This window comes from Panthera tigris, chromosome A1 (assembly GCF_018350195.1).
Source record: "Panthera tigris isolate Pti1 chromosome A1, P.tigris_Pti1_mat1.1, whole genome shotgun sequence".
Taxonomy (NCBI): domain Eukaryota; kingdom Metazoa; phylum Chordata; class Mammalia; order Carnivora; family Felidae; genus Panthera; species Panthera tigris.
The window spans coordinates 86332682-86344874 of NC_056660.1; the positions used below are offsets into that span (position 1 = coordinate 86332682).

Genomic DNA, 12193 nt, shown 5'->3' on the forward strand with positions numbered 1-12193 from the left:
CATGGATGGATGTTGCACTTTGTCAAATGCTTTTTCTGCATGTACTAAAAGGATCAAATGGTTCTTATCCTTTGTTTTATTAATATGGTGTATCACGTTGACTGATTTGTGAAAATTGTAATGTATTTTCAACCTAATAATTAATCCAACTTGATCATGATGAGTGATTCTTTTAAAGTACTGTTGAATTTGACTTGCTAGTATTTTATTGAGAACTTTTGCATCCATATTCGTCAGGGATTTTGGCCTGTGGTTTTCTTTTTCATTAGTCTTTATCTGGCTTTTGTTATCAGGCTGATTTTGGCCTCATGGAATGAATTTGGAAGTTTTCCTTCCATTTCTTATTTTTTTAGATATTTAGAGAAAGGTAGGTATTCACACTATTTAAATGTTTAGTGTAATTGACATGTGAAACCATCTGGCCCTGGACTTTTGCTTATTGGGGGATTTTTTTATTACTGATTCAATGTTTTTGTTTTGTTTTGTTTTTTTGCTAGCCATTGCTTTGCTCACGTTTTCCAATTTTCCTGTTTCAGTTTTGGTAGTTTATATGTTTCTAGGAATTTATCCATGTCTTCCAGGTTGCCTATTTTTTGACATAGAGTTTTCATAATATTCTCTTATAATTGTATTTCTGTGTTATTGTGTGTTATTTTTTTCTCTCTCATTTGTGATTTCATTTATTTGCATCCTTTCTCTTTCTTTTTTGATAAGTCTGGCTAAAAGATCAATTTTATTAACTTTTTCCAAAGAACCATCTGCTGGTGTCATTCATCTGTTGTATTTTTTTTGTTTCTATATCATTTATTTCTGCTTTAATCTTTATTATTCTCCTTCTGCTAGCTTTATGTTCTATTTTTTTCTTTTTCTAGATACTTTAGGTATAAGGTTGGGTGTGTATTTGAGATTTTTCTTGCTTGTTCAGGTGAGCCTATATTGTTATAAACTTCCTTATTAAGACAGCCTTTGCTGCATCCCAAAGGTTTTGAACTGTCCTATTTTCATTTTTATTGTCTTTTCCATGTACTTTTCTATTTTTTTTTCCTTTTACTTCCTAGTTGAGCTATTAATTATTAGAAATTCTTTAATTTTTTAAAAGTTTATTTATTTTTGAGAGACAGACCATCAGCAGGGGAGGAGCAGAGAGAGATAGAAACACAGAATCTGAAACAGGCTCCAGGCTCTGAGCTGTCAGCACAGTGTCTGATGTGGGGCTCAAACCCACAAGATGTGAGATCTTGGGACACCTAACTGACTGAGCCACCCAGGCACCCCGACCCATTAATTATTTAGTAGGATTTTTTTTTAACCTTGTTCAGTGTGTAGCATTTTAACTCAGTGTCTTTTGGTCCATTTGTTTAAAAAAGGCTGATCTTATTTCCATGAGCTGAAGCTTTGCAGTACTCTATGAACAGTAGACTTGGAATGTGCAGGGGGTTTGTGCTGGTCTTCTGGTTGAGGGGCCTATTGCATTGGTTCTCAGGCTGACTTGCCCTAGTAAAGATGAACCTTCAGGGTGCAGTGAGGTCGGGCTTGCTGTGAATGGCTCCATCCTCCACTAGCATCACAGTGTTGTTCACTGAAGTCTGTGCTGGTGGGCAGGGGTAAAATGGCATAGCTCCCCTCTCTAATCCCTGGATAAGGGAGTTTGTACCCACCAGTATTCAGAAAGCTTCACAGAAGAGCAAACCATCTCCTTTTTTGTGTCCCAGGCTTCTATCAGAACCCTGCTTTCGTTCTGTCTGTGACTGAGTTTCTGCCTGCCTGGAAGCATAGTCCTCCTGTGTTTTATCTCAGGCCCATGGCTGTATTTCAAAAAGTCCAAATTTTAAGGACAAGGCACAGCACAGACCCATGCTGATCCTCTGGGAGAGGTTCTCATCACACTGTGGCTCGTGTCTGTTTGTCGCTGAAAAGCAGTTGCACGACTGAGCAAGGGTTTGGAGTTTATGGTAAAGCACATCCAAAAGCTGGCTTCCAGGTTAGCTGCTTTCAGCAGATGCCTCTACTGTTATGCTAAATAATGGGATCACTCATTGGCACCCACTGTCTCTTGTCCCCTGAGAGGCAGTGCCACCTCTCCCAAGTGCACTCCAAGAAGGGGAACTATTTCTCCTCATATGACCCAGGAGATCCTCAGACCACGCTATTTGCTCCCAGGTCTTTGCTCTCTTTCCCCACAGGGGCACCAATAAGCCCACCAGGCACAACATCGCAATGTTGTGGACATCTAAACTTCAGACATTTAGCTCCACTGCTTGTAAAAACTTGCAATAAGCATCACTTCTCCTTTTCCTAGTCAATGGTTTTGGGAAAAAAAAATTTCTTGCCCAATCCCTTGAATACTGCTTTCTCTCTTTATGTCTTTCTCTCTCTCTCCCCTTTCTCCATGATGAGGGCCCCCTCTCCTCTACAGCAACTGCAATTTTTCTCCCCCAAATCAACTCTACACAGCTCCTACCTTCCATTATGTGGCCATTTTTCTCCATGTAGATGTGTAGTATGTTCTCTCAGTCCTCATATTGATTTACTGGGTGTTCAGAATGATTTGACATTTATCTTGCTGTGTTGAGGGATGAAATAAGCATAGGGTCTCCCTACTATTCCTCCATTTAACTCCCATACTGAAGTCTTTGAAACCACACTGTGTCTAATTTCAATCTTCTTCAATTTATTGAGCTTTGTGGACTAACATTTGATCTATCCTAGATAATATTCTATGTGCACTTGAAAAGAATTTGTTTCTGTTGTTTTGCCATAGGATGTTCTGAATGTATCTGTTGGCTTCATCTGGTCCAAAATGTCATTCAAAATCATGGTTGCTTTGTTGATTTTCTGTTTGAGAGATCTTTCCATTGATTTAAGTGGGGAGTTAAAGTCCATACTATAGGGGCACTTGGTTGGTTCAGCTGGTTGAGCCTCCAACTCTGGATTTTGTCTCAAACCATGATTCCAGGGTCATAGGATCAAGCCCCATGTTGGGCTCTGTACTGAGAATGAAGCCTGGTTGGAATACTCTCTCTCTCTCTCTCTCTCTCTCCCTCGGCCCCTCTCCCTTGTTCATGCTCTCTCTGTCTCAAGTAAAAAAAAATAAATAAAAATAAATGTCCCCTGCTATTATGGTATTATTGTCTATTTCTTCCTTTATGTCTATTAATAATTGCTTTAGGTGTTTAGGTTCTCCCATGCTGGTTTCATAAATATTTGCAATTAGTATACCCTCTTATTAGATTGTTCTCTTTATAGTTTTATAATGTACTTCGTGTCTTGTTACGGTCTTTGTGTGTGTGTGTGTGTGTGTGTGTGTGTGTGTCCAATCTTATTTATTTGTTACTCTTAGAAAATCCTTTTTTTCCCCAAATTTTAATTTAGTTATAATTAGTTAACATACAGCGCAATATTGGTTTCAGGAGTAGAATTCAGTGATTCATCAATTACATACAACACCTAGTGCTCATCATAACAAGTGCCCTCCTTAATACCCATCACCCATCTACCCCATTACCCACCCCTTCCCTCATCAACCTTCATGAAGTCTCTTAGGGGCACCTGGATGTCTCAGTTGATTGTGTCCAACTCTTGACTTTGACTCACGTCATGATTTCATGGCTCATGGAAATCAAGCCTCAGGTTGGGCTCTGCACTGACAGCTTGGAGTCTGCTTGAGATTCTCTCTCCCTCTCTCTCTGCCTCTTCTCCACTTGCACCCTCTCTCTCTTTCAAAATAAATAACTAAATATTAAAAAAGTCTCTCTTATGGTTTGTTTCACATTCCCTCTTTTCACCCTCCCATATGTTCACCTTTTCATTTCTTAAATTCCAAATATGAATGAAATTATATGGTAACTGTCTTTCTCTGACTCACTATGTTGCTTAGCATAATATATTCTACTTCCATCAATGTCATTGCAAATGATAAGATTTCATCTTTTTGATGGCAACGTAATATTCCTGTGTGTGTGTGTGTCTGTGTGTGTGTGTGTGTGTGTGTGTGTGTGTGTGTCTGTGTGTGACATATTCTTTATTCATTCATCAGTCAGTGGACATTTAGGCTCTTTCCATAGTTTGACTATTGTTGATAATGTTGTTATAAACATCGGGGTACATGTGCTTCTTTGAATCAGTAGTTTTGTATTCTTTGGTTAAATACTTAGTAGTCCAAATACTGGTTCATAAGGTAGTTCTATTTTTAATTTCTTTAAGAACTTCCATACTGTTTTCCAGACTGGCTGCACCAGTTTACATTCCTACCAACTGTGCAAAAGTTTTCTCCTTTCTCTGGATCCTCATCAACACCTTTTGCTTCCTGAGTTAATTGTAGCCATTCTGACAGTTGTGAGGTGTTATCTCATTGTGGTTTTGATTTGTATTTCTCTGATAATGAGTGATGTTGAACATCTTTTCATGTGTCTGTTTGCTATCTGAGTGTTTTATTTGGAGAAACGTCTATTCATGTCTTCTGACCATTATTAACTGGATTTTTGTCTTTTGGGTGTTTCGTTTGATTAGTTCTTTATAGATTTTGGATACTAACCCTTTATTGATATGTCTTTTGCAAATACCTTCCCACATTCCACAGGCTGCCTTTTAGTTTTGTTGATTGTTTTCGTCATTGTGCAGACGTTTTTTACCTTGATGAAGCCCCAATAGTTCATTTTTGCTTTTGTTTTTGTTTTTGTTTTTTCCCTCACTTCAGGAGATATGTCTAGTAATTAACTGTTGTGGCTGAGGTCAAAGAGGTTACTGCCTGTGTTTTCCTCTAGTATTTTGATTGCTTTCTTTATCACATTTAGATCTCTCATTTTTTTTTGAATTTTTTAAATATAATTTATTGTCAACAGACACTTGAATTGTGTGTGTGTGTGTGTGTGTGTGTGTGTGTGTCTCTATGGTCTACTTTCATTCTTCTGCACGTTGTTGTCCAGTTTTCCCAGCACCATTTGTTAAAGAGACTGTGTTTTTTTTTTTTTCCATTGGATATTCTTTCCTGCTTTGTTGAAAATTAGTTGGCCATAGAGTTGTGGGTCAGTTTTGGGGTTTTCTATTCTGTTTCATTGATCTATGTGTCTGTTTTTGTGCCAGTATCATACTGTCTTATGGCTACAGCTTTGTAATATAGCTTGAAGACCAGAATCATAATGTCTCCACCTTTGCTAGAAAATCTCATTTTTGACTACACTCAGACTTAGATGTAGAAGCCTTCAGAGAGGACAGCCTCTTTCTTTTGTCATTCTGTTCCAGGTGCTTTTCTTTTGTTTCCTTCATTCTCTTGGCCAAAAGTTTACCATATTCTATAGCCTCTTCCCTATTTTTCTTCGTGCCCCATTTCTTCAGACCAATATGCCATTGTTTGTTTTGGAGGACATGTATAGTAATAAAACATGGAACCTTGGGCACTTTTGTTCTAGGTTTCTTACCATCTTTGTTTATGGGCTTTCTCACAGCATACTGGTGGACATCATCTTCTTTAGAGAGATTGAAAACTTTGCAGATTCTGCTAACTCTTATGGGCCCATGTGACAAGGCACAATAGTATCATTGAGTATAGAAATATCCTCCTCCTTTTGTTTACAATGACCAAGATGAGAACACTGAGGTTGTCATCTACAATGTAACCCCAAATGTATTTGCACTTTTTTTCTCCAGTCTTTCTTATCTGTAACAGGAATGCCCCTTACTCAGCAGCAGGTGGTCATAGCCACAGCTAAAGATACTCTGCTCCATGGGGAACCTTGTTTGTCATTGCCACCACTTATTCAGACCACCTAATCTTTCCATTCTTCACTCAGAACATCAGCAGCAACTTCTGTGACCATATGCCCCTCATAAAAAGTACTGAGCTTGCACTTATCATCCACTTCAATGAATTTCTGGAAGTCAATATCTGGGAAAGATATGTTCAGCTTCATCTTAAAATAGCTTGCCAACTCCCAGGTACCATAAAAAAAAGAGTTGTTACAGTCTTTGCTCTCACATCTATTTTTGTCTAAGCATTGCTATCTTGACTTTTCTTTTCTTTCCTTTTCTTTTTTTTTTTTTTACTTCAATTTGCATGGAATTCTTTTTACATCCCTTCACTTTCAGTCCATATATGTGTTTAGGTTGAAGTAAATCTTGCAGAAAGTATATAAATGTGTCTTGGTTTACGTTTTGTTTTTTTTTTATCCATTCCACTACTTTATGTCTTTTTTATTGGAGCATCTAGACCATTTGCTTTTAAACTAACGATAGGTATATACTTGTTGCCATTTTGTTAATTGTTTTCCTGTTGTTTTTGGTTCTCCGACCCTTTTGTCTCTTGTTGTCTTTTTTGTGGTTATTTACTTTCTGTAATGTTATTTTTGGCGATCTTTATGTTTATTTTTGTGTGAATGTATTATAGGTTTTGTGTTTGTGGTTACCATAAGATTCATATACAACATCCAAATAATATAATAGTCTATATTAAGGTGATGGCCATTTAAATTCTAACGCATCCTAAAATAACATTTTTACTACCCCTTCCATGTTTTGTGTATATGTTGTCATATTTTACATCATTTCGTTCATAATTGTCTTACTTCTAATTATGGCCTTTACTTGTCTACTTAAAAATTCCCTTTAACATTACTCCTAAAGCCAGTTCAGTGGTGATAAACTACTTTAACTTTTATCTTTGAAGCTGTGTATCTCTTTTTCAATTCTGAAAGATAATATTGGTAGGTAGATCATATTGGTTGCATTTTTTTTTCTTTTAGTGCTTTGAGTATATATTTCCACTCCTTGCTGGCCTGCAAAGTTTTTAGTAAAGAAAAATTAGCTCATAGCCTTGTAGTCTATGTAAAAGGCTCATATCCTTTTAACACTTCATACATAAGTATTTGCTTTTATGTTGTTTTTCCTTATAAAATTATCTCCATCTTTAATCTTTGACATTTTAAATATGTGTTATAGTGTGGACCTCCTTGGGTTCATTTTCCTTGGAAAACTTGGTGGTCTTTGGAGTTGGATGTCTATTTCCTTCCATAGCTTAGAGAAGTTTTTAGCTATTATTTCTTCAAAGTTTTATCTTTATGAAACCCCTAAAATGAAAATTATTATTCACTTTACGTTTTCCAAGAGATCCCTTAAGTTATCTTCATTTTTAAATTTTATTTTTATTTTTGCTGTTCAGTTTGGATACTTTCCATTACTCTGTCTTCCACTTCACCAATCCATTTTTCTGTATCTGCTAATCTATTATTACCCTCCAATGTATTTTTCATTTCTATTATTGTATTCTCCAATTCTGATTGATTTTTTAATTTTTTTTATCTTTTTGAAGTTTTCACTGAGTTTTCCCACTCTTCTCTTTCGACTGGTGAGCATCTTATGATAAATACTTAATCTCTTCATCAGTTATATTGCTATTATCTGTTTTATTGATTACTTTTATGAGGGTTTTTTTTGTTCTTGTTTGCGAAGCATATTCCTCTATCTCCTGGATTTTCTTAATTTTCTATTTGCGCTTCTATGTATTAGGCCCAACAACTACTTCTCCTAAACTTGTAGGAATAATTTTGTATTTTGTCATCCCCTGTTTAGGCTGTGTGTGATGACTGACTGTATGGGTGGAGTTGTGGGTGATGTGGGCTGGGGGACCCCATATAACTCTTTCAGGAGATACTCTGGAGTGATGGGCAGACCTGAAGTAGGCATGGGCTAAACATTACCAGGGCTCTCCATGCAAAGTCTCCTTGCAGAACACCTGAAGTCACAGTGGATGCATGCTGTGGGGTGTCAGGACTCTCTACACAGCCTGGCAGGTTAGGTGAAGCTGAAGTGGGTGCAAGTCAAGGTGCTCAGCATAAAAGGCTACCTTGGCAGTATGGCTGCAGCTGAGGCAGACATGGACCAGCACTTCCTAGAGTGCTCCAGGCAGAGGGCACCCTGGTGGGGCAGCTGGAGCTAAAGCAGGAATGACCCAGGAAGTCTCAAAGTGCTCTGAGGTAGAGATGCCCTAGCAAGTCATCTAAAGCAAAGTGGTGCAGGTCTAGAGTGTTCCATGGTGCTTTCTGCCTATGTCACTTTGGCAAAATGACTAGAGTCGTAGTGAGTGCTAACCCAGCATATCTAGGTGTGCACCATACAAGGCCACCTTGGTGGCTCAGCTGGGGCTTGTGTGAGTTAGGAGTCCATAGCTCACTAGGGGGTTGCCAGCCAGTGAACACAGACCTTGTTCCCATCCACACTATGAAAATCATGGGAGAATGTAAACCATGGTGCTTGTAGACCCAGATAATGTTCCCATAGCTATCATCATCTGGCACAATTTTAGGGCCAGCTCTTTTATATTCTAGTTGCTTGTTTATTTATGTATTTGACTGTGAATTTTTGGTTACATTTCAAATTTATTTTTAACCATTTAGAGCTGGATCAATGAGAGAGAAAGGTGCCTTTTAGCTGTGTCACCTGATGTTCCCCTTAAATGTAAAGGAATGACATTTGATGCCATTATCCCCAGTCAGCTTACAGTTGAGTCACCTCCTTGCTTTCATAGCCCTCAAGCCCACCACCCACCAAGGACTTTCACACCATGCTGATGACAAGCTTCACTGCCCAGGAGGACCTAGAGTTTCTCCTTCTGGCAGATCAAAGGCAGGCCTCCATGGTAGCCATGGCTGAATGCTAGGGTACTGAAAGAGGCCTCTCCTGTGTCAGTTACTCCTTCTTTACTCTCTTCCTCCAGGATGGCATCTTGTGTTCCCAGACCAGGTGCATACCTTGGAAGGAGGTGGGTGCTCTCATGGTTTGCCTGGTGGTACAGGTAACAGGGTGATGTTGGGGGTAAAGGTGTATCTTCTCTCATGGAATTCAAGGAAGCATTGGGAGAAGTGAGGTTTGGTGCACCTCAGATAAAGTACTCCTTTCTGCTGCTGTCACCTTTGCCTTGGAGGGAGTGATTTTCCTGCAGGGCTGGATTTGTGCTTTAGGCAAACTCCTTGCCCTTGGCCTTGGTGTGGATCATGCCCTTGTGCCAATAGAAGTAGTGTAGCATGAGGAGGAGGAGGCAGATCCAGAGGAAGACCACAGCAGCGATTAGGTCTGCCCTGATGGTGCTGTCCATCCCCCACAAGGTGATGAACATGCCAGGGTTGGGCTGGTGGCAGGGCTATACCATGCTGCTGGGGCCACTCATCACCAACTGGTGCAGGGTCAGAAGCTGGGTCAGAGGTTGAGGGGACAGTGGAGCAGTGGCAATGGTCATGCCTGTCTGCTCCTGAACTTCAGTATCCTATATTCTAGCTGCTCTTTAAGCTGTGGCTTTTTTTCTACATAACAGGGCATCTCAGCCCATATAGGTTAGTGGCCTGGGAATTACCAAGGCAGCAGGCCCCCTATGGAACCTGACCTTGCAGCCCTCTGTTATCAGGATGGAAGGGGAACACATACCGTGTGCTTGCCAACCTCTCTGACCCACGGAGAGTTCCAGGGGCTCCCCCACTGTAGGCAGAGTTTATGGGCTGAGTAACCTACATTCTAGTTTCTGTTTCACACCATGACTTTTGTGAGTCTTGGGACATTTCAGGTTGGTGTGAAATAGGGGCCCAGTGATTGCTGGGGCAACAGACAGGGTAGGGTGCCCAGACCCTGCTCCTATCTGCACGATCAGGGTAGAGAGGAATCATAAACTATGACACTTGCCAACCCCTCTGATTAACAGAGATTTCCAGCACCTCCCCACCTTTGGACAGGGTTATAAGAGCTCTTTCCTTTCTATCTAGTTGCTGCTTTAAACCACAGCTTTTTTCTGTGCCCAGGATGGATGAATCTGCTCACATTCTCTCACTATTCCTGCCCATGACAGTTTTCAGCATCAGGGGTGGGGGTTTCCTTTGTTACTGTATCTCTGTCTCTTTTGTCATTCTCTACGAGATCTACCTTGTTGAGTAGAAGCTGTTCAGTCAGCTCTCAGTTCTTTTTAGGAAGATTTGCACTATCAGTTGGTGTACATTTGCTGTGTCTATGAAGGATTTGAGTTTAAGGTCTTTCTACCTTGCCATCTTCTAACATCGGGTTTTTGTGGAAGGACTGGTTTCCCAGTATTGACTTTTGTTTTTCAGTTACACTCAAAATAAAAATAACTATATATATATATATATATATATATATATATATATATTTTAAAATCTGAATATCCACATTTAACCAAGAAAATATAAATAAATGAGTGCAAAAACTGCAAAAAATTTTGTGATTTTATGTTTACAACCCATGTCAAGAACAATGTCATCTAGTGAGAAGGCACAGGTATTTATTTCTGAAATTAAATCTAGCTTGGAACTGGGAGTGAGGGACAGATAACATCTTTTTGGGTAAAATAAAAAAGAAAAACCATATGTTTATTATATTTTGTTTCTTTTAGTCTTTCTTGATAGTTATTGTTAAATAAGAATATGTAAAAAAACAGTTAATATGATATCCTACTCTTCAATAAATTGACAGTATGAGGACTTAGTTTTCTACTTCAGTAGGGGAAGTACATGTATAAAGAGATTAATTTCCAATTTGAAGCTTTAATGAAGGAACATTATAAGGTAAATTTAAGGTGTTTAAATACTAAATAATTCATCACAAATGAAAATTAAAAAGATTCATTACCTAGACAATTGGTAAATATTTAATTACTTACATCTATTGAATCCCTGAGAGTAAGTGTCAGAAATAAAATATAGACTTTGTGGTGAAGATTACAATTTATACCCATACACCACTCTATTTCCCATGGTTTAATCTCTGAACTTAAAGCATATATTTTGCTTAGTTACACATAAGAGAAGAAAATCTCCCTTATTAGATTAAGTAAACATAAATTTCACTGATGTGAAATTGGGAAACATGGTTTGACTAATTTAGAAGCTGACTGACTACATATCTTGGTAAATGCTTCCTTGCACATCACAGTCATAGGGAACACAATTTTTTTGACAGAAGTGTTTTCAGAGCCACTTTCATATCTTTGTTTCTTAAAGTATAGATAATAGGATTTAAGGTTGGGGTCACCATGGTGTAGAAGAGGGAGATAAACTTGCCTTGGTCCTGAGCATAACTGTTACCTGGTTGTAGGTACATGTAGATTATGGTGCCATAGAAAATGATCACCACTGTAAGGTGGGAGGAACAGGTGCTGAAGGCTTTGTGTCTTGCCTCTGCTGACTTTATCCTCAGCACAGCTTGACTTATGAAGCCATAGGAGATAAGAATGAGTGCTGGGGGAATTAGGAGAAACAGGATACTAACCACAAAAAGCACCAACTCATTGACAGTGGTGTCCACACAAGCCAATTTGAGGAGAGCTGGTACTTCACAAATAAAATGATTGAGTCTATGGTTGCCACAGAGAGGCAATTGCAAGGTAAAAGTAGCATGGATCAGGGAATTGCTCAAACCACTGAGCCAGGAGAGGGATGCCAGCTGTTGGCATAGCTGTGGATTCATGATAGCCACATAGTGGAGGGGTTTGCAGACAGCAATGTAGCGATCCAAAGCCATTACAGCCAAGAGGATACACTCAGTGGAGCCCAGTGCTAGAGAAATATAGAGTTGTACCACACAACCACCATAGGTGATAGTCTTCTCTGGACCTCTCAGGTTGACTAAGGTCTGAGGTGCAAGACTGGTAGTGAAGCAGAGGTCCAGTAGGGAGAGGTTGCTGAGGAAGAAGTACATGGGGGTGTGGAGGAGAGGATCCACGTATGATATAATAATGATGGCAAAGTTCCCCACAAGCGTCAGGATATAGAAAAAAAGGACTAATACAAAGAGTGCAGACTCCAGGCAAGGGTTGTCTGAGAAGCCTAGAAGGATGAAGCTCATCAGGGAACTCTCATTGGCCCTTTCCATTTCTACAGAATGAACTGCTTCTGTTAAGAAATGAGAACAAGTATGTTTGAAACAATTTATCCTAGAATCACAATGTACAAGTTGAAAGGGTGATGGAAACTAACTTGTCCAACTTAACTAATTTTTTACCCTCAACGTGTTGCTGATTCAGAACAATAATCAGTCCAATGACTCTTAAAAAAAATATGAATGCTTTCAACTTTGTAGTTGTCTGGACACTAATTACTAAACTAATCAATGTGTATAATTGCCCACATGCGAAATAACATGCAATCACTTCTACTGAAATTAATCGTCTTGCAAAATAAAGAAGCAAGTGGCATCTCCATGG

At 39.0% G+C, this 12193-nt stretch overlaps 1 protein-coding gene across 1 annotated transcript; it reads right to left on the reverse strand.

Moving 5' to 3' along the window:
* Positions 1-10923: 10923 nt before the first annotated feature.
* LOC102956000 (olfactory receptor 2G3) lies at positions 10924-11862 on the reverse strand. Its single transcript, XM_007084993.2, has one exon. It carries the CDS (start codon positions 11860-11862, stop codon positions 10924-10926), a length of 939 nt encoding a protein of 312 aa, XP_007085055.1.
* Between the last annotated feature and the right edge of the window lie 331 nt (positions 11863-12193).